At 38.0% G+C, this 25,931-nt stretch overlaps 1 protein-coding gene across 4 annotated transcripts in view; it reads right to left on the bottom strand.

The window, feature by feature from the left end:
- SLC35F1 (solute carrier family 35 member F1) overlaps positions 1-25,931 on the bottom strand; it is a 236,439-nt gene that overhangs the window by 84,592 nt on the left and 125,916 nt on the right. For all 4 annotated transcript variants that reach the window (XM_090135850.1, XM_090135849.1, XM_090135852.1 and 1 more), the window contains exon 2: positions 20,168-20,343. In XM_090135850.1, the coding sequence (XP_089991976.1) occupies positions 20,168-20,343 (176 nt within the window). The remainder of the gene's footprint in view (positions 1-20,167; positions 20,344-25,931) is intronic.

Genomic DNA, 25,931 nt, shown 5'->3' on the forward strand with positions numbered 1-25,931 from the left:
CCTACTTTTTCTGATACAAGCATCAAATCCTGACTGAAGAGATGGATGCTTTAAGAAGCAGATATGTGTTTGGGTCACACACCCAAACAAAATCAAACAACAGACCAAGAAGTTCTGCAAGGCCCTCTAAAAGACAATTACTGTGTTGTTTGACATGAACGTTTAGCATGACCTTGTGCAAAATACTGTAAAAAAAGGTTCTCGTAAATCACAGACTGGCCTGTGTTGAAAAGGACCACAATGATCATCTAGTTTCAACCCCCCTGCTATGTGCAGGGTCACCAACCACTAGACCAGGCTGCCCAGAGCCACATCCAGCCTGGCCCTCCAGGGATGGGGCATCCACAACCTCCTTGGGCAACCTGTTCCAGTGCGTCACCACCCTCTGTGTGAAAAACTTCTTCCTATATCTAACATAAACCTCCCCTGTCTCAGTTTAAAATCATTCCCCCTTGTCCTATCACTATCAACCCATGTAAACTGCTGTTCCCCTTCCTATTTACATGCTCCCTTTGAGTACAGGAAAGCCACAATGAGGTCTCCCCAGAGCTTTCTCTTCTCCAAGCTAAACAAGCCCAGTTCCCTCAACCTTTCTTCATTGGAGAGGTGCTCCAGCCCTCTGATCATCTTAGTGGCCCTCCTCAGCCCAACTGCAACACTTGGCCTTGTTGAACCTCATTAGGTTCAGAAATACAACAGAAATTGAATAATCACACAGATATGAGGTTTTTATGGGAGATTCAGAAGTATTCCTAAGGGAGTTACAGGAGAAACTGTTTAATGACTGAAGATGAAAGCTGACTGCTTACTTCTTCAGAGAACCTTTTCCTTGAATAAATTTTTAGAGGAAGTTCTCACTGAAATTTCCAGTCATTCTAGTTAGAACTAGAATGTTTAGTGGCTAATTTGCCTTTAGCTTAAAGAGAATTAAACAATCTCAAAATCTGGGCATTTTCTAATAATTTTCCATCTCCTCAATGTGGGCAAAATAGATTTACTACTTATACTTAAGTTTTGTGCTTAATGTTGTCTCACCCCAACTTCTGGGAAAGAGCAGAAAAGAGCCGGGTGATTAGAAAGATCTTACATGACAGATTGACCCTGTCTGTCTTATTTGCACCCCTCAGCTTAAGCAGCCTAAGGATGGACGATTCTGTAAATAAATACAGAAGTGGTGTAGATTGGTAAATGTGAGCAGACCCACACAGAGTTTCATTCTGGGCTGTTTTTAACTGTACTGCATTTCAGTCTGGTTGGAGGATAAATATTGAACAATTTGCTTGCAGTTAGCTTATAGTCCATTTCACTCTTTCTAAACTCCTGCTGACCAGCAGAGTGAATTTCCTTTGGCTATTAATGCTACAGATAAATATTAAATACAGATAAATTTTAATAAAAGCACTCTTCTTACTGGACTTAAACAACAGAACTATTGTTGGATAAGCTGGCTTGCACCAGAGGTCCAGATACATCAGAAAACTTTAAAATGGTGGTGCAGTCCAAGTACACAAGATACTGGAGACATAAAGCACCAGGCAGAAGGAATAGCCATCCAGACTCCTCTTGATAGAGAACAGAAGCAACTTCAAAACCTGTTGTAAGGCAGAGTGAACTATGCTTTCCTCAACTGCAGGACATTTATCCTCTCTACTCATCAAGGCAAATAAGTTGAACAAATACTAACTATCCTCGTAAGTAAAGTAAGCCTACAAAACAGCACGAAACACACACAAGGCTATAAGGAGATTATTTTAATAAACCCCTACTGAGAACACCAGAACACTTTTAAAAGGATATATTTGATTTGCACAAATGTGCCGCAAAATGATAGTCTTCAAACTCTTTGAATCTTTCCTGCTATTGCCTAATTTACACCTGTATTAGCACAGCAGTTAGTGAGTCAGATTAAAGAAGTGAGAACAGAATTGAAGTTTTATGACCTTGTTTGCCATTAGAGAACTCTCTAAGGAGAACATGGAAATAAGTACTCACAGGAGAGGTAAAGCTTTAGCATCCCCTACTTTCGTTCACAAAGAGCACTCACTAGAGAGAGTGAAATGCTTGGGTTTATATAGTGCCCTTAAGCATTATTACTTATTATCATTTATGTAATTACAAGCTGTGTTCACAGCAATAAAGGAAAGCTAAGGTTGGGTAGTTATTAATAGCCCAACCAATTACATAGCTATAAAAGTTTTATGGGTGATATAAATTTCAATACTATTACTGCCATGCCAGGAAACTGGTTTTGTCTAAACTAAGGGGTCACAAAGTTGATCTCCAGGTGCTCTATTTTTGGTATAATTCACTAAGAATTAGTGAAGACAAAAGGATATGGGAACACTTTCACCTGGCTGCAGGGCCAACTTAAGACGTGACTAATCCTGTAGTTACAGTAAAAAAGCATTATCCCTCTGGAGTTATGTTTAGGTATGGTAAAGTTGTTTCTGTTCCTTTTTTTTTTTTTCCTTCTAATTTCTATGGTTATTTAAAATTCCAGCAGCATTCATTCAGCTGTGCCCAGTCTTGTCAGACATCAAGAGCAATCTCAGATATTCAACTGGAAAATTAAAAACCTCTCTAATCTCCTACTTTGTGAATTTGTTCTTATTATTAAGGAGACGTGACTCTACTATTATCTAGACTCTGCAAATGTCAGAAGATCTGTTTGGGCTAGATACACAGTTTTTGGAATACTTGACTGGTTCTAAGTCATATTACAGATAAATTCAGTAATATCAAAAGATGCTGTTTGTTTTCAGAAATTAGCCCTTTGAGTTAAAGAAGGCAGAAGACAAGTTATTATGGAAACGTATCTCTGGGTTTATAAATGGCATAAGAAAGAAGGATCAGAACAGATATGTAAAACTCAGGTAATTGCTATTTTCTCAGAAGCAAAGGCTAGCTATAGTAGACAGTAGGGTATTCAAACCAAGCAAGTGTCTCTTTATCAGGTGGTTCTCTTTCAAGTTACTGTGACACTTAAGCTTTCTAATATGATGAATTTAACAAGGCAACTGGGAACAGCAGGGAAGGAGGGCTGCTCACTTACTGGAGCCAGAAGATGAAAGGCAGACCACCAATACCAGGCATAAAAATATTTATGGTGATCATTCAGCATCAAGAAATGAGGATTCAACTGGAAAGAATACAGTTGCCACATACCACTGTGGAGTGGAAGAGTGAGATCATAAAATCATCACACTGGTTTTAGAAACAACCAACCATGTCCACTGCCGAGGCACTGGACCACTGAAGACTGAAAAGGACCTTAGTTAAATTAAATCAGAAGAACATGTCACCCAGTGCACAGTTAGGTCCACTTAACCTTTGAATGACTAAGGCTGCAAGGCCCATAGAAGCGTTTGATACTGGATACCAGCTGAAGCATCAGGTTATTCATAACAGCCATGTAGGAAAGCTTACAGACTCATCTATATTATCTGTTTTCATACCAAGGACTATCTTACAAATCATCCTTTTAAAAATGCTTATATGATCAATAAAAAACTGGTAGTAAGATGGTATATGGGAATCTGTTGCTTAGGAGCTCCCTTTGGGAAAAGGTCTGCTTTCTGCTTTTACACGAGTCTCTGTAAAGGAAAAGCCTGCTACAGTTCCATGGTGTTGTCAATAAGCAGGCAGCTACAAGGGATTTAATACGTGCAACATATTTGGATTTTAAAATCCTTTATGTTTCACAACAGGTTGTTAAAGAAACAGCTGCCATAGGACTGGTAGAAAAGTCCTCTTATAACTGGAAGCTGACTGAAGCACAGATTCACTGGCCATTTGTCAGGTTGGAGAAGTGGAGCTAAATAAGGTACAAATAAGAACAACTAATTATGAGAGGGATGGAGCAGCTGCTTTAAGAGGAATGATCAAAGGAGCTGGAGCTGTTTAAAAAGAGAGAAGAAGAGTGATGTGTGAAAGTACTTTCATACGCAATCTGTGGCAAACTTTTGGAACTTGTTACAAGAAGGCAAGCAATATCAATAAGTTCAAAAAAGCATTAGAAAAATTCACTAGGAATAATAAAAAAAAAAAGACCATAGATAGTGGACAAGCTCTTGTGGTCTCCTTACATAAGCACTTCTTTATGCCACTTCTGAGACAGAAGGCTACACGAGGCAGACCTTCGGGTTGATTCAGCTGGGTTTTTAATAAGTTCTTAAAAGTTCTACAAGACAAGTGTCCGAAGTGGCAAACAGCATCTTGTCCCCCATCATACTATGTACTTGATGTCAGTAAGCTTTCCTCCTTTTACAAGTGGAGAGATGAGTGAGCCACTGTGACTGTAACTGAGCAGTCTGTGCGCTGTATAGCAGTTTTGGTGGCATTGAGCCCTCTGCATTGAGTGAAGACTGTACAGTCCATTATACTTCTAAAAGTTGTAACCAATGGACAAACCACCACGTATGGCTGTACCGTAATACCAGCAGCACTATTTATCATATTTTTCCTATCTTGTTTGTCACTATTTTATTTGCACTGCCAAAAAGAGAACAGGCAAATGTAGTCTATTCTTAAGAGCAACAAACTACTAAATCTATCAGGCATATACTATTTTTAGTACAGCCAACCACAAATATGCAAAAGTTTCTTTGAGGTAGATATATCCTGCAAAATTTGAAACATTCTAGGAATCACAATGTAATAAACATACTAAACTTGAAAATAAGTGAATTATACATTTCATGTTTGAGCATTTTTCTTTACTGCTATGTAAGAAACACACTTCTGGTAAAATTTAGAGATGTACTTGGTTGACAAAACTAAATGAGGGTTTTAAGAAAAAGAAGAACCCCCACATGATCACGAATCTCTTTGTTACAAAAGTATTCTATAGAAGTTGGCAATACCATTTTGTACAAAGTACAGTCTTTGTAAGTTTGCTTCAGTGTCTCTGCTGATTTTCTTTCCTGTTCACAGCAGAGAAAGAACATTACATTTTAAACAACTTGTTCAGTGTGCATTAGAATCAAAGCTAGAAATAGAATTTTGACACGTTCAGTGTTTTAATATATATAAAAACATAAGAGGTTTAAAATAAAATAGATTCTAAAGGCACTCAGATACCACAGTAATTAATGGACAGACAGATAATCAGATCGCTTTTCACATGATTTACTGCCTTCAAGGAACCTGAGGTCTTCAGCACTGAAACTACTAATTCCCTAGGACTATGCTTGACTGACGTCTAGCCACAAGGGGCATACCTTTCAGACATAACTTCACTGGCTTCATTTCCAAGGAAGCAGCTATGAAAACGTTATCCCACTCGAACTAACCACACCAGTATGTTGTGATGAAACATTTAATTGTTATATAAATTACAGTTTGTATTTACTTACAATTCAAAAAGATAGACACTTTTGCCCACTTTACCAGAGCACATAACCCAAAAGCTAATTGGAGTCTCATTCTCATTATAGCTTAAACATAACTCAAATCCTTGTGAAATTTAATTCAATTTTTGTCTCTATTTTAGGTATGGATGTAATCCATTACTGATATAGTGAAAACGCAGCATCTTGTTCTAAAATACAACTTCTTTTTCCATTTGTTCCTTGTATTACATAAATCTTCCTTGTATTACAATTCTTTTAGAGAAAGGTCTTGAGGAATGACATCAGAATTCATTTATTTAATTTCAATTGATAGCAGAGCGCCTTGTACAACACACTATCACAGCTCTGATGTTCATTTCATTTCTCCTACCAAAAATAGTAAACAATTTACATCCTTATGAAACCATACTAGAATAAAAATTGCTACCGATACATTAACGTGAAATAGGTGGAAAAGATGCTAAACCCTGACTCAGAAACAAATGCATTGCTTGAAAACAGTTTAAAAGTCACAATCAGTTGACAAGCGTTTTACATCTACAGATAACACTTGGAATAAATGAAAAAAAAATGTTCATAGGATAATGCAGGGAAAGCAACATTATAAAAAAAGATTTAATAAAAAAAGGAAATGAGAACATCATAAATAAGAAGAGAAAAAAATAACTCTGAATGGCACTGATAGTAGGGACAAGCAGCATAAGAATAATTTTGGTATGATGGAGAAGACTGCAATCAGCAGGGAATTCCACTGATCACAGATTCAACACAAGGCTTTCAAATTAAGTAGAAGATGAGAACTGTTGTTCTCCAAGCATGCTGACTCACTTATCTTTACGTAAGCCTCCATCAATATTTTGGTCTCAACTCCCCCTGCTCATTACAGCTTTGTAGTCTTAATTTCTGTTTGTGAAAACCCTACACAGATTTCCTTGTATGGGTCTCTAAAATTGCCCAGAAGGCTACATGAAGATCATACAGTATTTATGTTCTAAAAGTATGAAAATAAACCACTTAATGCTGCACTTTGCCTTTTGCCCAACTCATTCAGGTCCATGAGAACCTTAAATGCCATCTTCACACACGATCATTTATTATTAAGTTTGTATTTAATTTTCACTTTTCATGGGAACTGGGGAGGATCAAAAGACTATTTTTCATTTGTTCCACGACGGTGACAAAGAGTTAGAAAGAGGAGTCATCAACTCCTTCCTTTAATCTGAACTTCGGAGAAAAAAAGTTGCAAATTCATAGTTTGAAATGGGACAATTTATTATGTAACAGTATTAAAAAAAAAAAAAAAAAATCAGATCTGACTGTTCAAGCAGACAGCCATCATGCAGTAACCTGGAGATGGTGCCATTAGCAAATTCAGAAATCTAGAGCATAAGGTTGGTGCCTGGCTTCTTAAATCTGATGGAGGTAAATCACAGATGCATCATGCAATGAGACTTCTACTTTCAAGTGTTGGAATTGAAATCCTTCTGCTTTCCTTAGATTGTTTCACCACTGGAAGGAGTGGCAGTTAGTAGCATTTATGTGGGAAAATTGCTCAGCAGTGTCACAGTTGTGACACAACTTACAACACGTAAGTTGTGACTTACATGCCACTCTAAATTGGGGAAACCGTGATGAGATCTCCAGGAAATGTCCTTGTGGAAATATCCCACTTTTGTTCTCCTATCTTCACTTTACTTCCACAGAAGTTCCCTAACAATATCCTTTGGTCAATCTAAGCAGAAGTAAAGAGCTCCAGCAATGATTTTTCTAATTCTTTTCACAAGCATATACAGCTAATCAGCTATCACCTCCCCACCCTGGGAACATTTGACCACTGGAGGGAAAGAGTGACTTATACTGGTCTCAGAGATGGACTTGGGAGTACTGATGGAAAAAAAAACCCTGTTTTGTGACCATACGAGTCAACCACAGAAACTGGCAACACAGCTTATTAGCTTGGTACTTAGGATACAGTGAGTGCTCCAATACAACAAAAATAATTCACTTGTAAAGGACATCCCTGTATCAGAAGGGCAAGTATCCAGAACAAATATTTGCTCTTCCTGGGCTTTCACAGCTTTGCTGACCTTGTCTCACAACTTTCCTTAGAATTCCATCTCTGACCATGTCTTCCAGGAGCCTCAAACTCTATGTTCTTATTTCAGATACGAAAAGGATGATGCCTTCCTTTGAACAGATGTTGTGGGGACATGCATACTGTTTGTATTTGGCCAAAGAATGTATGGAAATATAGACAACCTCATACAACCCCTTGCAACAGAGATGATTTCCTGTATATACATATTACTTATTTATAAAACAAAGAAGTGTTAAAGCCTTCTCTGGTAACTGTTGATGCAGTGAATCAATAATTGCAATATATCCTCACCAAGTTTACATTGTAAGGTCTTTAACTTTTTTTTTTTTTCTCTCACATAATTATTATTAAATGATATAATTTTGGAAGAAAGTGGGAAAAAAAAGCTCCTTCTCTCAATCATCTATAGCTCTGAAATAGTTAACAGTAGAGCAGCTATTATCCTTGTTCTGAAGTTAGTAATGTTGATAGGCAACAGAAATATACTCAAATGAAAAAAGTCTGATATTAAATTCCTTGAAAGGGAATGGTTTATTCCTAAATGCCACTCTGCAGCTAAACTGTCTGTATAGGATATTGTCTTCAGATGAAAACCATGTTGTGGTTTAACCTGACAGGCAGAACCACACAGCTCTTTGCTCACAACTCCCACAGTGGGATGAGGGAAAAAAAAAAAAATCAGAATAAAGGTAAAACTGATGAGCTGTGATAGTTAAATGGGACAGAAAAGAAAAATAATAATAATGGTAAAGAAACACATAGAACAGAAACGATGCACAACTGCTCACTTGACCTACTGATGCCCAGCCAGTCCGCAGGCAGCAGCAGCCTGGCTGACTCCTTCAGTTCTATTGTTCAGCAGAACACTATACAGTACCAGACATCCCTTCAGCCAGTTTAGGTCAGTAGGAACCAGCTATCCTGGTTGTGCTCCTCCAGGCTTTTTGTGCACCCCTAGCTTTTGTACAAGGAGCTGAAAAACTGAAGTGTCCTTGGATGTGTACAGTACTACTCAGCAAAACCTAAAACATAGGTGTGTTATCAACATTATTCTTAGCCTAGTGTCAAAACATAGCATCATACCAGATACTAGAAAGAAAACTAACTCTATCTCAGCTGAAATAAGGGCAAACCACTACCAGTAATTTGCTCAAAACTCTTCACTAATTATATATTGTCTTGTACAACTAAATAGTTCCAATCAAACAAATGTGAACCTTTGCCTGAGACTACAAAAGGCAATGACCATCATCAGTGCTATTGATCCTGTTACCCGTAACTTTCTAATTCCACAGCATTCTAGTTAAACCAATAAGCTCTCTTAATATCTAGATTTTCATTAAAAAAATCTGTTCCTTCCAAGTGTTTCTTACATTTTCAACCAATAATGTATGCAATCCATTAAATACTGTACAGTTTGACAGATTAAGCCTATAAAACATTAAACAGAGTTTAAGGAAGTACAAAATAAAACAGACAGTGAGAAACATCAACAATATGGTTGATAACACTTGAAGAAATGTAGTAACATTTTCTTTCAAGCACTGTCATTAGTAGAAAATGATAGACTGTTCCTCACCCATGCAGAATTAGTAGAAATAATGGAAATAAACATAAGCCTCATGGAAATCCTGAGAAGAAATTCCTCTGTAATGAATGTGACAGAGACGGTTGAAAATGAATCGACATTTTAATTCCACATTTCAAAATATTGGGGAAAAGGAGATGACATTTTATCATCATACTGACAAAATATGAAATATATTAACAGGGATTAAAGAAATTAGTCTACTGAGAAAAGTGAGAAAGAAAGTTGATAGAACCTTACAATTGGCCTTAATTCCAGTTAGGAATTAATTGCTACTGTACTATTGAGTGTGTATTGAAAAGGCACTGTGACACTTCTAAGAAGATACGGGTTGTTTAGATTTGAAAAAAGTGATTTTTTTTCTTGTATAATCTGGCTTATGTTTATTAGACTATTTTACTTAGAACTGCAGATGCATTTGCTTTTATATGTCCCTTTAAATGGCTGATGTGTACTTGTGCTTAGAAATAATTATTAAAAACTGTTCATGATTTTCTATACAAGGTAATTGACACAGCTTCTCTATATTTAAGACCTCCCTCCTTTTCCCATGGAGAAATCTATAAATTCACTCACAGACACACTGGGGACTGTTCTTCGCAATTATGAATTTCTCTTAATGGAAAAAGAAACATACAGAGCAAAGAGCAAGAAATAGTTGCATATACGACACAAGTCCAAACTGCTGTTCAACAAACAATACATTATTGGCAAAGATACTATCATCATTACTACAGTCATTTGTCTTCTTATAGGCAAGCTGTTCTGAGATATTACTTGAATTTTCTCTTTGAAACAGCAAAATATTTTTCCGAAGTATAATTTCCTACAAAGAATTTTTTTTTTATATTTTAAATTAGCTTTATTTCACTACATATTTTGGAGAAATATTCTTCTGATAGATTGTTTTACACTGTCTAAGCAAATAACAGTGCAAAAATCACATAGGTTCAATATCCTCATTGAAATAAAAGTGGCTGAATTCTACATTTTTAGCATCCTATTCACCAGAGAAAAAAAGCTATGTTCCTGTGATTGCAGATCTTGGTCCACCACACACTGCAGATCTACAAACATTCTCAATCACAATTATCTGCACAGTTTCAGTGCTAGAGCTGCAGTGTGGGCAGAAAAGTCAAAGAAAGTGTTAGTCTTGCTTCTGCTCAATAATGTTCAGTGATTACTACCCTCCCTACAACTACCTTCACTAGGACTCCTTGCCACAGACATGCAGTATCTGCTGTAGAATGAGGAAAACACCATGCGAAGAAGTTGCTTGGGATGCGACAGGAATATATTTGGCAGTTGGAACTAGATGATCTTCAAGGTCCCTTCCAACATATACAACACTACAATTCTATATGCCAGCCATATTATCGTCTAAACAGGAACTAAAAAGTCAGGACATACAGTTGTTGGCACAGTATTCTTGTACCTTGACATGCTGCAGTTCAGATGTTTTTGCTGCTTCCTTCAGCTTCAGAACCTGTCACCTCTTACAATAAAATTTAGTCCGTGGTTTCAACATCCTATTGTGAGAGCATCTACAGGATCCTTCACCGGTGTCAGGAATTCACCCTGGGACATGCTTGCACAGAGCTCACTGGCAACTTGGCTCACATGGAAAGCATGGATTTTGGCAAGCTTCTGTCCCCTTCATGGCATTTAATTTCTTTGAACTTTTATGAAAGCCATGTGTGGACACAAAACGTCCCTAGTTATATCATGGTCTACATCTTATAATTTGCCTCTTCAAAGAAAAACTAAGCATAGCAAACATCAGGTGTTCCTGAACTAGCTAGGGCTTGAGATAATAAGCAATATACACTAATTTTAAAAATAATTCATACTCTTAGAATCTGGTACTCCATGAGAACAAATCACAGTTTCTTTAAAATGGAGCCAAACCACTAAAATACCAAACATACAAAACAAAGACACTAGCTAGTGGTTCTTCTTGTGCTCCAATTCGCTGAAACCTTAACAGGACACTCAGGAACATGTTCAAATAAAAGATTTGAAAAAGCAACGATAATAGAATATATTTTAACACAGTCATGAAAATACCACTTCTTCATTAATATTATCATCAGGGTAAATCAATGCAGATCCATTTAACTATAGCAGTGAAGTTCACTTCTACTCTGAGTTTTTAAAATCTCCTGTACAATTAAATAAAACAAAACCAGGTATCAGATCACAGAGGAAGAGAGAAGGATGGACAAATTGTATTAAGTATTCTAGCACCTGCACAGAAGCAAGATCATGAATATTTAACTCAGGAAAGATACAGGTACATAGCTCTCCTTAGAAACCTCACTTGCTACATTTCTGTAACAGTTTGACTGTCACCAATCTATTACTGAAAACTGGAAGACAAATTATTTTCTGACATATGCACATGGCCTCTGCCTCCTCCACGTATTTAGAGAGCTCACTACTGCTGTCAAAGAGCCCTCCACCCATCAGGGGGAAATGTGAGCAAGAATTGAAGGAGGCTGTCAGACAGCATACATTATCCTTCTTCTCTTTAACGTTAAATCAGGAAAAGACAGTGTAGAGCAGACTGCTAATGACCTTGCACTGAGAGGAAGCACCTTCACTCCTCTATTCGGTAGCCACCTGTGTCTAAATCACCCTCTGGGTTTGTGAACCAAAATTTCAGCCAAAAGGAGATCTGAACCAAGAGGCAAGTCCTCAGGTCCCTGGATTTCCATTATTGTCCAAAAGTGGCTCTGTGCTCCTGCCTGCTCAGCAGGTTATAAGCAGAGGGGAGAAAATACAGCAGCTTATACCTAGAGAGCTACATTTGTAAACAATTTCGCAGATGAAGTTGCAATTATTATTATAGTGCTGTCATGCAGAAATACAACAGGAGTTTGAAATAATGGCATACTAATGGCTAACAGCTCAGGCAAATAGAAAGAAAAAAACCACTTACAAGGCAGTGGAAAAAACATGCAGGATATTTGTACTTTTTTTTGCGTGAGCAATGCATTTAGTTTTACCAATAATTATATGATTACAATGATAATAATGGATAAGGAGGAAGAGTAAATTATTAGTTGCATTATGGCTTGGTGTTAGGTAAGAACTGTAAAAATAAGTAGAAAGTTGAGCTTTTCCCCCCCACGTTACTTTTTATTTCCTTGACTCAGACTACCCTTAAAAGAGGCAGTTTATTTAGATCAAGTTCTGCAGTTGTGAAAGTGAGTTACTTGAAGTACTACATATGCTCTTTACTCTCTTTTTTGTCCCACTGCCATCTTGCTAACAGAAGCAAATAAAGTCCAACAAAGAGAATGGAGAGGTGGGCTATTCCCCATATAAGAGAAGTGCACTGCACTTCCAAACCTTGAGAAAAGATGTGATCTTCAGAGAGACTTCGCTGCGAGTCTTATGTACGGTTTACAACCGGGCTCCGCAAAATGAGATGCTGCTGAGTCTTTGATTTAATGAAAACTTAGGAAGGCAATCCAATTCACTGCAGGGACTGCTTTGTTCTTTCATTATGATTCTCTTTTAATGAGAAAGACGATCGCAAGGATAAACTATTCCTCTGAATTTTTACACTAATTACATACAAAGCACCATTCTGGCAGAGCGGGACTTACATCCTTCAGGCAATACAGTTATCATCTTGTAACCACACTCAAATCTCCCATATGAATGCTGATGCTACGTGCTCCGCATATGAATTTGGCTACCCTGGCTACTGCTTGAATTGATGAATGTTTAAAGATTCCATAAATCACAAGCAAATACTGATACTGCGTGAAATGGGAGAGACGACCCCTGCATTCTGCTTACAGCTGTAGGATCAAGGGTACGCTATTTTAATCAGAAACATTAACTTTTCTCATTGCAGTGAGAAGGGATGGTTGGTTTTGTAAACAATACTTGAAATGTTTATGTATTAAGAGGGGAGAAAAAGTCAGATCCATACACAAACATTATAAAGGATAGTTACGCCTTAATTCTAAGGAAAATAATGCTCCGCTTGTGATTCAGCTCAGACCCTTAAGAGACTATTTATTATTTGACATACTTTAAGGCAGTCTTGGCTAGATAGGGAACTGTTTTATCCCCTGATAAAATAACCAAGAACCACATATGGTCCTGCACAACACTCTGAAATTATGAAACAAATTTCTAAGCTTGGTATGTGTCCCTGCCATGGCACATAAGCACCTGTCGGAATTTACTGTGCAGCACATGGCTTTCTAGGTGTCCAAAAAGCCTCCATCCTGTAGCCTGTATTATCTGTGTCCCTGTTTGGATCTGTGGTACAACACGAAAACACATTACTTCAGCTGCTGAGATAAAAATACAAGTCAAGGAGCTGAGAAGTACAAGTGTTTCAATGGCACTTCCTAAGAGTCTTCTTGAGCCTATCCACTCATGCCTCCAGAAACAAGGTTTCACTCCACAAACTGGTACCCATACAATTCCATGCAGATTAGCATTGTGCTTGAAAGGCTGGCACATCTCCTGGAAGAGTGCAAGGAGGGAGCTTCACAGGCTCAGCAACAAAACCTAAATCTTGATCCAAACAAATGCTTGCAAATGCATATTGTGGATTTTCCCTAAGCCTCAGATCTTGGTGCTGAAATCAACAAGAAAAGCATCACAGTGTAAAACACTACCCTAAGATCATTATTTGGATTCTGCTAAATCCCACTAGCTACCTGTGGTGTTGCAGATGTAAGCTGAATAAATGTGCTGCCTTCCATTTTATTGCATCCATGACTTTATTTACGGACTTACTAGCATGGAGCTGCCACATCTGGCTAGATGTTCTCACTACTCAATATAAACACTCCAGGGATTTTACTACAAGGAGAGGTTCACAAGCAATCTTAGTACAGATTCTCTTTTCTTTATAGATAAGACCTCCAATTTCCTCATATAGATCAAGAGGACAGTAAGAGATCTTCCCCTACCTCCCCCCCCCTTTTTTTTTGTCCTCTTGACTAAACTAGCAGATAGGAAAAATGAGGTACTCCTGTACCTTTGGTCAAAGTCCTTATGGAGGTTCTTTTGTATTTGATGACACAGAGAGAGTTTCTTTGAGCAGCAGAGCTATTTTGAAAGCAAACTGGACTCTGAATGAACTGCATCAGAGACCATGGGTTACTACTACAGAGAATGCTACTGCAGGGATGCACAAATAGGCCTGGCCTTTATTGCTTCTGAGGTCACCTTGAGTATGTTAGTGTTTACATCATTAAACCACAGCATACTGTGCTTCTGCTGAACTGCTGCCCCATGCATCCTGTAGGAAAAATACTTTTCAAGTCTTCAACCATGGGACACACATCTTATCAGTCCAATAAATTACAAAAAGATTAAAGTGCATGCTTTTTAACATGGGATTTGTGCTACAGGCTTGATTAGCAGGTGTCTGGCCTAACAATTAGGAGACAGAACTGAGAAATTAAAACACAAGAAAGAAAAGGCTGAGGTTTATTTTGTGGCATTACCTGTCAACACCTTCTCACTACATTTGGGGCCAGAATTCACCTCTATTAGTGTTTATTTATAACTTGCTAAACAGCTGGTAAAGCAAGACACACCTGATGAAAACTGACTCAGCCCTGAAATGGCTGGTCCCTTGTGTGGGTGGAAAGAAGCAGCAAGGCCAAAGCAGAAATCTTATGTACGCTGGTTAGGGAAACAAGGCAGATGGCACTGAAAAACCCTAGGGGCTGAAAAAAACACCTAACTCCGTCACTAGGAACAGCAAAACAGAAGACAGAAAGGTCAAGTTTATTGTTTTTAAACCTGTCTTCTTATACTCAGTGTGGTCTATTGCTTTTCACTGTAGCCAGGTGGGATGGGGCCTCTGGGCAATCTGATATAGTACTTGATTTAGAGGATGGCAACCCTGCCCGCGGCATGGCGGTTGGAACTTGATGATCTTTGAGGTCCCTTCTAACCCAAGCCATTTATGATTCCTACCAGCAGTGTTGAAATTGCATCTGTTTCTGTACTATGGCCAAAAAATGCAAGAAGACTTCATTGGATTGGGAAGGGAAATGCTGTGGCTTTGGGAACCTATCAGAAAGAACAAGATCACAATGTCCTCTGAAGTTTACACACGCAGAAATAGCTTAACATCTCTCTAAATTGTAACCACCTACAGAGTAGAATAGTCACAGTTCATGCTGTGGAGACAGCAGCAATATTCTGTAGTTGACAGCAGGAATTTTTTTAAAAAATCAGCTGAAAATAGAGGGAAAATTCATAGACAAAATGATTATACAAATGGCACTGGACAGGAAACTGGATCTAGTCTATTATTTTACTTTTTAGACAGCTGTTACCTATGATGTGGTAAGAAACAATCAGATGACAAGTTATACTTCTCACTCCTATACATCTCCTATTCAAAATTCAAAAAAATTGCAGATTACAAAAAAAAAAAAAATCTGGGTTTTTAAGTGTCTACAAATACTCAGCCTACAAAAAAAAAAAAAAAAAGGTGCTAATATTGAAGAATTATGGTATGTCTATCAAAGTTAACTGCATAATACTAGCTTTGAGATAACAGTGCTAGTGGAATGAAACTGAATGAAAATAAAGAGACATCTATCCTTTCTATCATTCAATAAAAAACTGACAACAACTGCAGTAAAAGAAACCAATGCCTATAAAGTGTCATACTTTCCTTCATGTATCCCATTTCAGTTATTCCGGGGAAGTGGGAAGTACGTTACGGTCATTTTTTCTCCCCATGTATCTAAATGAGGATACATGTCTGAATAGCAGATGACTCGGTAATTTACATACGATCGAGATACTAAGATCATAAACAAGTCCAAGACAAAAATGCATAAAAAGAAATCAAATTCCAGTGACATGACTGCAATCTTTGAGTCACAGGGCTCTGTATTTAACTTAGAGGCACAGACTGGATCTGTTTACTTGTCAAATCTAAGACATTACAGTAACTCTAGTGAAAGCCATGTTCGCATTAACATATGCTATAACCTTAGTCTAGAAGCAGAACTCATCTATCCATAAAACCTATTTCATAAAACCTATTCTGAATTAGCAAATTATTGCCAGCTCTCACAAATGGTGGCTGGAAAATACAAGCTTATTGCACTGAAATTAAAGGAACTTGCACTGTGGCAAGCTACTCATGCAGAATTTGACCCTTAAGGTTTTATGCTCTCCTTCCATTCAAAACACACCCTTAATGCTCCCTCATCCCACTTATCCCTTGTGTTCCAGGATAATAAAAAAAATAGCTTCACTTTTTTTTCTCTCTCTTTTTTTTTTTCCTTAACACCTAGTAGATGAGTTGTTTTCATTTGTAGCATATGTGAAGAGGCTTTTAGAAGTAATGTATTTTTGGTTGCAAGCTGCTGATACTTGCACCCATGTTGACTGTTCATAATTAACACCTTCTCGTCCACTATGGACCATTTCCCAGTTACTGCTTTTTAAGGTGCTAAAACTATCTCCACCAGTTCTATGTCACATACCTTCATTTCACTGACAGAAGGCTTTGCTTCCTGATAGCCAAGGAGTCCCTTTTCCTCAGTTTGTAATAACATACAACCCAGAGGACTATCAGGTAGCATTCTGACAAGATCTCACTAAGCAGAATCCTCTGCTGACAAGGGGACTGAGCTAATACATGCTAAAACCTTCTTGTCAACTCAGAGGTGTTAACATGGACAAACACAGGCTTTGGCTGTAAAAACAGGCAAGAGAAGAATTTACCTCAAGAGGAAGAAGGTTCCCTTATTAGTTATTCAATATTTGGCTGATATCAATCAGATGAAACAATGATATTCATTGCCTGATAATGCTGCATAAGTGACATAAATTTTATAGCATTGTTTTCATAAAGAAAACTAAAAATTATATTCAGACCCCAGCACATCAATGCTGGTGCATTGAAGAGTATTTGACTAGAAGCAACAGTGGGCACACATATGTGGATAAGAGACTACCTGCTTCTCTGCACATCTGAGCATGTGCATTCCTCACTGTGAAGAGCCTCTGCACAAACATCTTCAGGAAAACAATACGTTCAACTTCAGTTTATGTATAACAAAAGAATTAAGATGAGCACAAGCATACCCAGAATAGGAAAAAAAAATAATTATCTAGATACCAGACATTTCATTTAATGGAAATTTCAGTGTTCCACATGTCTCAGAAAATTATAGTTTTGAGTCCGACAGAGAATTAAGGTTTTCTTTGGCCACCTCAAGTGACTGTTTCTTGGCAAGTACATTCCTGCAAAAGCCCAGAGGCTAGAAAAGCAAGCGAAGAGAAAGACAAAGGGATATAGTTATTTTTGACTATCAGCCAACCTCAATGGTTTGATTTCTGAAGGAGAAAGTGGGTAATTTAAAAATCTTAAACCTTGCATACAGAGTAGAAGAACTGCAATTGATAAAAAGCACCTTCTGATGCTCCCGGGACTTAGAACAAAATCAGTCCATATAGAAGTAATATAACTTACGTGATTTCCACCTGCTAATGAAGCCAAATGATTAGAGCTGCTGGAAAAACTGCCTTAGTGAGACAAACACAGATAATGAATTTGAGTAAATATACAAGCAAAAAGAACGCCAAGCTCAATCATTTGGCATTATTAAGCGCTGAGTAAATGAGTTGGCTGTATATTGCTCTGACATTCAGAATGAATGCTACGGTGAGTGCCTGGATAGTGGATTTCATTACTTCAGTAGCTAATTTTGTTCTAGATTTTTTTGGACACTAAGCCAAACCATCTTTCTTTTTTTAACAGCTCTCTTCTGATTGCCCTTTTACAGACTATTCCTCTGTCACCCATTATGTTGTGCTCTGATTGTTTGTACACTTTATATTCAACTGCAAGCCTCTTCAAACACATTCCCCAACCATTCTCACATGTCCAAAACATATTTTTGACCTTACACTAGGACTAACACTTCGCCATTCACTTCCCAAACCCACCTTACTGGAACTAAAGAGCACTCCAGCAAACTCTCTTTAATGAGACACTGCATTTATAAACAGAAAATCACTTATTAAAATAAAGTAAAATCTTAAGTATTTTTATGTGCGTAAAACATAATGCTTGATCGTGTTATTGAAAAGTAAATATATACTGGACATCAAACAGCATTCTAAACAAGCCCCATTCTAAACAGCAGATTTCTAGCCCATACATCCTCCCACAACCTTGTGTTTAAAAATATATATATATTTAAAGATCATAGGAAGTTGGCTTCCACAAAATCTATATCAGTCCTGAGGAGAACATTTTCGGGATAGAATTTGCAAACAGCTAGGCAATCCTACATTCAGGAAAACTATTTTTAAGCACAGTTCTTTGGAAAGATGCTACTAATACACACTTAAAGCCTACTGCAGTGAAAAGCATGTGGCATTGCTTCCCCCTACACAACTGAAATTCCAAGACTAACACGCTGCCTGAGCAATTCTTCCTTATGGAAGAGCTAACATTTCCTCAGTTGTCTGACCTCCATTGTTTCTTAACGACAATCAACATAGAGTAAGTTCTGTAAAACTTCAGTTGTAGCACATTTCAGTGCTTTCTGCTGTAGTGTAGCAGTATCTTTTTAATGTTTGGTTGTTTGTTTTGCTTTTTCCCCCCACAGGAATGAAGCCCTTGTTGTTCTGAAACACTTCCGTACTTAGTTATATCACACTTATATCACGCTACTATCCTAACTAAAGAACTTAAGCTTCCGGGCTGTTCCCAAATCATTACAAAGATCTAATATCAAAGGACAACTCAGAACTATTTGCTCCTATAAAAAATGTAAGCCCCTCAACATGCTAACAGACAGTCTGGAGCCTAAGAAATGTTCTAGTTCTTTTCCTTGACAGAGCCCTTCTCTCCTACCACCAGGACAATCAGGAAAGCAAGTGATGCTTTTGCTCTCTTATCCTGCTTCTGTTCAGCTCATGAAGAAGCAAAATTGCTTCTGACAGGGTCTTGACAATACTAGGCAAAGTATTCACAGATAGTCATACATAGAAATATGAGTTGAACTCACCCAACTGGTAAAGTAGCTCCTTGACTACGTAACAATCATTCTGAAGAAATAGCCTAGATCCAAAAAATACTCTCCCACTAGCATCTGACCCTTGTAAGAGCCCAGGGAAGCTTTGCTGTGGGTCTACTTCTTGTGGTCATGTGGGGAGCACAGGTGCAGTTTGCTTGTGCTCCCTGTGCCAACAACACCCCTTCACCAGGTGCTCAATCAGCAGTTCAAACTGTGACCTTACAGCTCCCCTATAGCTTCTAATCCATGTGTTTTGTGAAGATGAATAAATAATACAATTATGAAAAAATGAGTGGATGAGAAATATACCTAAACACATTAATTTCCCATACTTTATCTAAACAAGAAATCACAGAGAAGGAAGAGACAGTCAGGGAAAGCACCAAAAACCTGTACTATAGATCAACTATTAAATAGAGGATCTATTGTGTACTGAAGTGCACTTAGATGCGTTTCTCATTTGGGGGGCCAGGTTGCTTAAACAAGCCCTGTCCCAGAGCAGCAGCAGGGCTGTAGAACTACTCTGCCCACCCAGCACCTCAGAGAGACAGCATCCCAAATTCCCTCCCTCTACCTCCTACTTCCAAAACACTCAAAATTGGCTGCTAATAGTTGGTGAACTACTGAGGTGCTTTGATGAGCAACTAGAAAAAGCAAACTCTTTTTGGCTTGCTTCTGAGCTCTCCTTAACCTACATAAGATGTAGAACATACTAATATTTCCCAGTAAGACATGCAGTTAGATTTAAAACAAACCCTGAATGTGTGGCTATGGTGACAGAGCAGCAAGAAGAGCATTCCTAAAAAAAATATTTAGGATGTAAGAAGTACTGATGTTTCTTTTCTGCATATAGGTAGATGCCTAATCCTGAATCTGTCAATTCATTCTTTATTAATAAAGATTTACATGTTTTTTTTTTTTCTAGTTTATCTAATGTACTTTACTAGGCAGTGTAAATATATTAAAAATATTACTGTGATGTGTCTGAATCCCACTTAAGCATAACTCATTTATTGTTGTTCTGAAAAAGTTTCATCATCACTGTCTTACACAAAACATTCATAGGTGAGTTTCATAGGTAGACACTTACCTTGTCTGACAGCTAGTGTTGTTGTGTAGACCAAGAATAGAAGGATATAATTGAGGAAGCTCTGAAAAACAGGTGTGTTGGCATGGAAATCTTCCGACAAATACTTGCTTGTGAGTCCAATGCCACAGATAAGGAGCGAGAGTACCTGGCCAAGAGCCACAGACAGCAAGAGATCCCTAAAAGGAATGAGAAAAGCACAGACATAAAACACTGAGCCTCCTCACTGTGCAGGAAATGCTCACTCTCCTTCAAGAATCAAGTTCAAAAGTCTTAAGACAGAAGGGAAACTGCTTCAGTCAACAAGGCATCTGCTGGGTGCTGCTGATGTAAAGCATTCATCATTTCTGTACTTATCACTGGCTTAACATCCCCTGAAAACACTACCTTTTATGCACATATTAAATAGCAGTAGATGGTAAATCTCTACCATTTAATTTCACATTTCTTTTTTAACGATTAAATGATAGTTATCATTTATAATACAGCACCCTTCTCTTCAAGTTTCCCTACCAGAAGGACCCAGCATACTCCTGGAAGTACAGTTGGAATTACAGCTCTTACAGGACTTAGTAGCCACAGAGAGAGCCATCAAGAAAGGATTCCCTCTGATGTAAAAGCATATCATGTTTCACCAACAACACACATTTACTGAGCAACTTCATTCTCCTCGTTTCATTTCTGTTTTATTGTATAAACTGTTCTTTTCACCTGTGCAAATGCATGTATCTTTTCCTCTACCTTTCTTACCTCTTACCTTTCTTTCTGTTTGGAGAAAATGACTCATTGTGGTTCTTCAAAATGTATTTTTTGCTTTGGCTTATTGCTTTAATCTGTTTCTCTCAACCTTCCTCTCCAGTCTTTGCTGTTCCCCTATCTAATGTTCCCCATTCTCTCTTTCCACAAACCTCTGACAGCTTCTTCCTTTGTGCATGTTCTGTCTTCCTATAAATTCCTCCTCCTTGCTCAAGAAACTGCTGTATTTGAAAGCTAACTCTTTTATGGTACATATTCTTTTTATATAACTTTTTCAGTCTTCTCCACGATATCCTTTTCCCTTGCAAGTATCTCATGTATTCTTCTGCCAGAGCATCATTAGCCAATGGCACAGCCCAACTTAGCCCCCCCAAAACTCATTTTATCAATATTTTTTGTCATAGGATATCCACAGCACAGGAATATATGTATTTTTAAATTACCCCATTCTCAGATTTACTGTTTGACAATACTTCTGTGCTGATCAAGCCTGTTTCACAGTTATGGCTTGATCTATGCAAAAGCAGAAAATGTAGCATGTCGGCATGACACGAGAGCAATAAAAACAACTGACAGGGAGTGCAAAAGGACATCAGAAGGGACCATGTAGTCTGAGACCTCCTGGCTGATGCTTTCAATGCCACCAGTCCCTAGAAGAGACTGTAGGTCTCTGAGGAAACAAACGAAGAAGGGAGGGAGATGGGAGAGGAACTCTTCTGCACGTCTCATTAGAACACGGTATGAAAAAAAAGGACATTAGGCAATCCTAAGGAAGTAAAGGAAAGAGGGAAGCTCTCTTCTCAGCTGTAACAGTAATTCATGTTTTCTCTCTTCTGCCAGCCAGTAAAATAGCATTGCTTCAAGGCTGCTTTGCTTTCCCTGACAGATTTCCCTGACCTCAGCTGTGAGTGTTTGGTGGCAGTGAGCATCTGTGCTCCAGCAACAACTTCCCTTGTAAACTCAAGTGTCAAATTTGTTTCCCTTCTTCTCATAAACAATCCTCCCACTAATGTGTCTCAGTGTCAGTCATGGCGTGATTCAACCAAGCAGATACCAGAAAGAACAAGAGGCTGGGTAGTTACATTCATCTAACATACCTCACTGACAAACAGTCTGACACAGATAGTACGAGAACAAACTTTATTGTGTTAAACCTTGTGTTTTGATGGCAGACTGCTGAATAAGTAGAAAATATGATTTCACAAATACTGCCTCCATTTCTACATTACTCATTCTATGGCAAAACATAACAGCGTGAAACAAACACTCGACAGAGGTGATATCTGAGACTAAGACATCAATGCTGTGAAAATAACAGATCCTCAGCTTCTGCCACTACCTACAGTGTTGTTGATGGGGAGCAGGAAATTTGAATAGTGACTGCAATTTAAATTCACATATTAGTCTTGTAAACCTGTATGTTAGTCCTTCAAGCAGTTGGGTAGATTGTGTTTGTTATGTCTGCCCTACAGTGAAGATTCATGCAGTACTGTCTTCTTGCCTACTATTCTATTTTGTAGTTTAATTTCAGTAAGATATTGAAAGTTTGTAAATCTGTATCTCTACAGGTGGTCCTGTTTCACAGAGGATGCAGGTAATTATTTACTGTCCTCAGTATTTCAGTCATGTCCATTAACATGTATTGTATTACACCCACTCTGGCACTGCACCTGATCTGGATAGAAGTATCTTGGACCCTGTGTTGATTTATAGAAAGCTGAATACATCCTCATTTAATCATTTATGAAAGGATTTTTCCAGTAATGTATTCCTTACTTCATGCAGTAGTTGACTAGTGGATATCACTTATCATTCCTTTTTTGGGGGGCTCAAAAATTCCACCCACTATTGCATGACTGAAATTGCAGTGAAGAAAGAAGGTAATTAGGAGTTCAGCAAAAGTGGACATGGACAAGAATCAAGGCTAAGAACGGAACCCCTCCCAGTTTGTAAATAAAGTCTATTTCTGGATTACTATATAGTCTTTGTGGCTTGAGTTAGCATGTAAGTAAAAACTGTCTTCTGAACAGCAATAGAGTTTTAAAACATACTGAAAATATTTGCTGTGGAAGACCTAAAGAAGTAGTCCTGTAAATTCCACTGCCTTCCAAAACATCAACTACACAAATGACACTGAATACATATGTATTGCCTGACTCTAGTTATTACGCATACTTTGATGTTTTAAAATTATGTAAGAAAACACATTCTGAAATCAAGTTGTAGTGTTCCTTCTCCATCCAGAACTTAGCAGGACATTTCACAGTGATATATAACATGAAAATGTACATCTCTTCCTATATTTCTGTCTCTTTTGAGGAGAATAAATTAGATATTTAAGCAGAACTAATTGAAAGGTCCATAAAGTGTTCAGACTTCAAGCAAGAATGCTCTATTTTATACCTTGTAGTTATTTCTAACTCTCTTCACACCCGCATTAACTTTCCTTCCATACCTAAACGTAGGTCCACTGCTGGCATGAATAACACATAGGACCACAGAAAATGTGGTACGCTCCTCTCATTAGTATAGTTTGCAACTGATGTTAATCACTACTTGGGAAAACTACCTGGTGAAATGAATAAGAAAGAAAAACTAAGCCACAAAATCACTAAAATGCTGATTGTTGCATTGGTGAGTGGAAGATAACTCATTGCTCTCCAATTAGAAAAGTAGAAACAAATGTCAGTTTACTGGTTTTAATTAGAGGCGATGTCATACAGCAGTAATAAAGAATAATGTAATATTTGGATAACCTTAAAAACCAACATAAAGTGTCTAAAAACCAACATAAGATGCCTGAATTAGCAAACATTTTTAAAAAAGCTTTCAATGGCTGTGGAAAATCTACTACTTCCTTTAAATAGAGGACAAAGCAAGTAACTTGCTGCTGTCACCTCTGGCACTCATTAGGCAGTATCTTTCCTAAATATTCTAACAGTGTTGAAATAGCTGGCATGGTATATATCCAACATATCTGCATCAGTTTTCCCTGTTGGTTTTTGATTCTCTTCACCACTCAAGGTCTGGCACAAAGAGGTTGATATCTTCTCTAAGCCTTTGGTCTGTCACATTGGCTTCAGTAGTAATTTTGCTCACTGGGGAAGTGGCATTCACCCACACACTGAAGAAAACGTGCAGGGTTTGAGAGCCTTCAAACAGCACAAAAAGGACTCTCACTACAAAAAACTTCACTGAATTGAGGTTTTTGACCTGTTAGAGACCAATTTCTCATTAGTTGAGTGTTGAGCCCCTGCTAGGATCAACAGTATCATCTCAAGCCAGGTTAAAGGAGTAAATTTTCGCTTTCTGCTGAACTCTGATCTCATGAACTCATGATACCAGCTTACTAATACAGAGCAAATAGAAGACATTCTTCTCCCATAAAACACCAATTTAAAACCCATTTCTTGATTTTATTTTATTTTATTGCTGGCACTTGCATTAAAATCCTGTATTGGAAACAATCAAATTTATTTTAGTGTATTTTTGTGTAGCCACTCTTGCTAGTTAATGCTTAATGTTTGCATCTGAGTCAGATGTGTATTATGAAGGAAGAAGTAGGTCAGAATTGCTTCTAAGTTGCCAGACGTCACATTGCCAGGCATCTATCATCTGTGTTTTATGATATACTGAAGAGTTTAAACAATACTTCTTTACAGCTTCTTCAGAAATGGTGTCAAAGCATCATCTTTGCATTGGGACCATTCAATTCTGTTTAAATGCTCAGGCTGGCAGCTGCTGTATGTCATTTTACTTGCTCCTCCAGGCATATGGAAGTTTCTGTCTGTTTCTCTGAGTTTATCATACATGATAACACCATAAATCTCTGAAGGCAGATATTCTTGTATCAAAGCAACTCCGAAGCTCATGTTTGGTTCCTAGCACATGCACACTGGCATGAAAAAAAGTACTAACCACACAGCCAGGCTGGATGTGGCTCTGGGCAGCCTGGTCTGGTGGTTGGCGACCCTGCACATAGCAGGGGAGCTGAAACTAGATGGTCATTTTGGTCCTTTTCAATCCAGGACTTTCTAAGATTCTATGATTCTCCACTGATTATTTTTCAAAAGGTTAGAACATTTAGCTTTGAGTACTAGTCTACTTCCACGTCCTCCCTAGAATACTAAAACACCATTTACTACACAAATCAGTGCAGTGCAATGTTCAGAACAACCCACAGAACCATAGCTGCCATATGCTGGATGAATCAGTGACAAGGTGACAAAGTGATATAAACATTTGGGACTGTTTTATTCTGACACTAAATCTTGTTTTAAATCTGACAGTCTCCATGTTAGATTTTTTTAAAGTTAATTGCTTTTCCTCCTCTCTTTTGTACTTTATTTGGTCTCTTTCCACTGATAGATTCCCACTGCATCAGTTGAAGATGCAATAAAGAACAGTGTCCATCAGTACTTTTAATCTCTAGCATGAGGTGTGCTGACGTGTCAGCGTGCCACAGGCTCCGGCAGATGAGAGATTAGCAGTCCATTTCCTGAGCTGAGATTTCACTAGACAAACCCATCTGTACAGGCTGCTCTATAGCACAGATAGAGCAGGCCTGCAGGCAGAACAACACCTTCTGCATGATGATAATGGCTGCTATACATAGTTATCTTTCCAAATGTTCCAAGCATATACTTAAAAAAAAGTAAAAAGAGATACACTTCATTTAGAGACTGATTGCTGTTATGTCATAGCTAAGCTGATGATGTCTGTCACAGCACTGTAATCTTGCCAGGCTTTGTCAGTTCAGTGCATTTTAGTACGTTTATTTAAAAGCACAAGAAAAAATATAGCAAGGTCTTAAAAACTTTACATTGATTAAAAGTGAGCTGAGCTTACACACCTGTGAGAAACAAGTCGAATTTATTTAAACATTTACAGTTGAATATGGAATCTCAAGCATGGACCAATAGAAATGTTTGCACGCATTTCTACAGGAAAAGATGGCAAAGCATATGTGACAAAAAGCACCAAAACCCGTGGGGTCCAACTGCTTTTATGG

This window comes from Phasianus colchicus, chromosome 2 (assembly GCF_987193195.1).
Source record: "Phasianus colchicus chromosome 2, bPhaCol1.hap1.1, whole genome shotgun sequence".
Lineage (NCBI taxonomy): Eukaryota > Metazoa > Chordata > Aves > Galliformes > Phasianidae > Phasianus > Phasianus colchicus.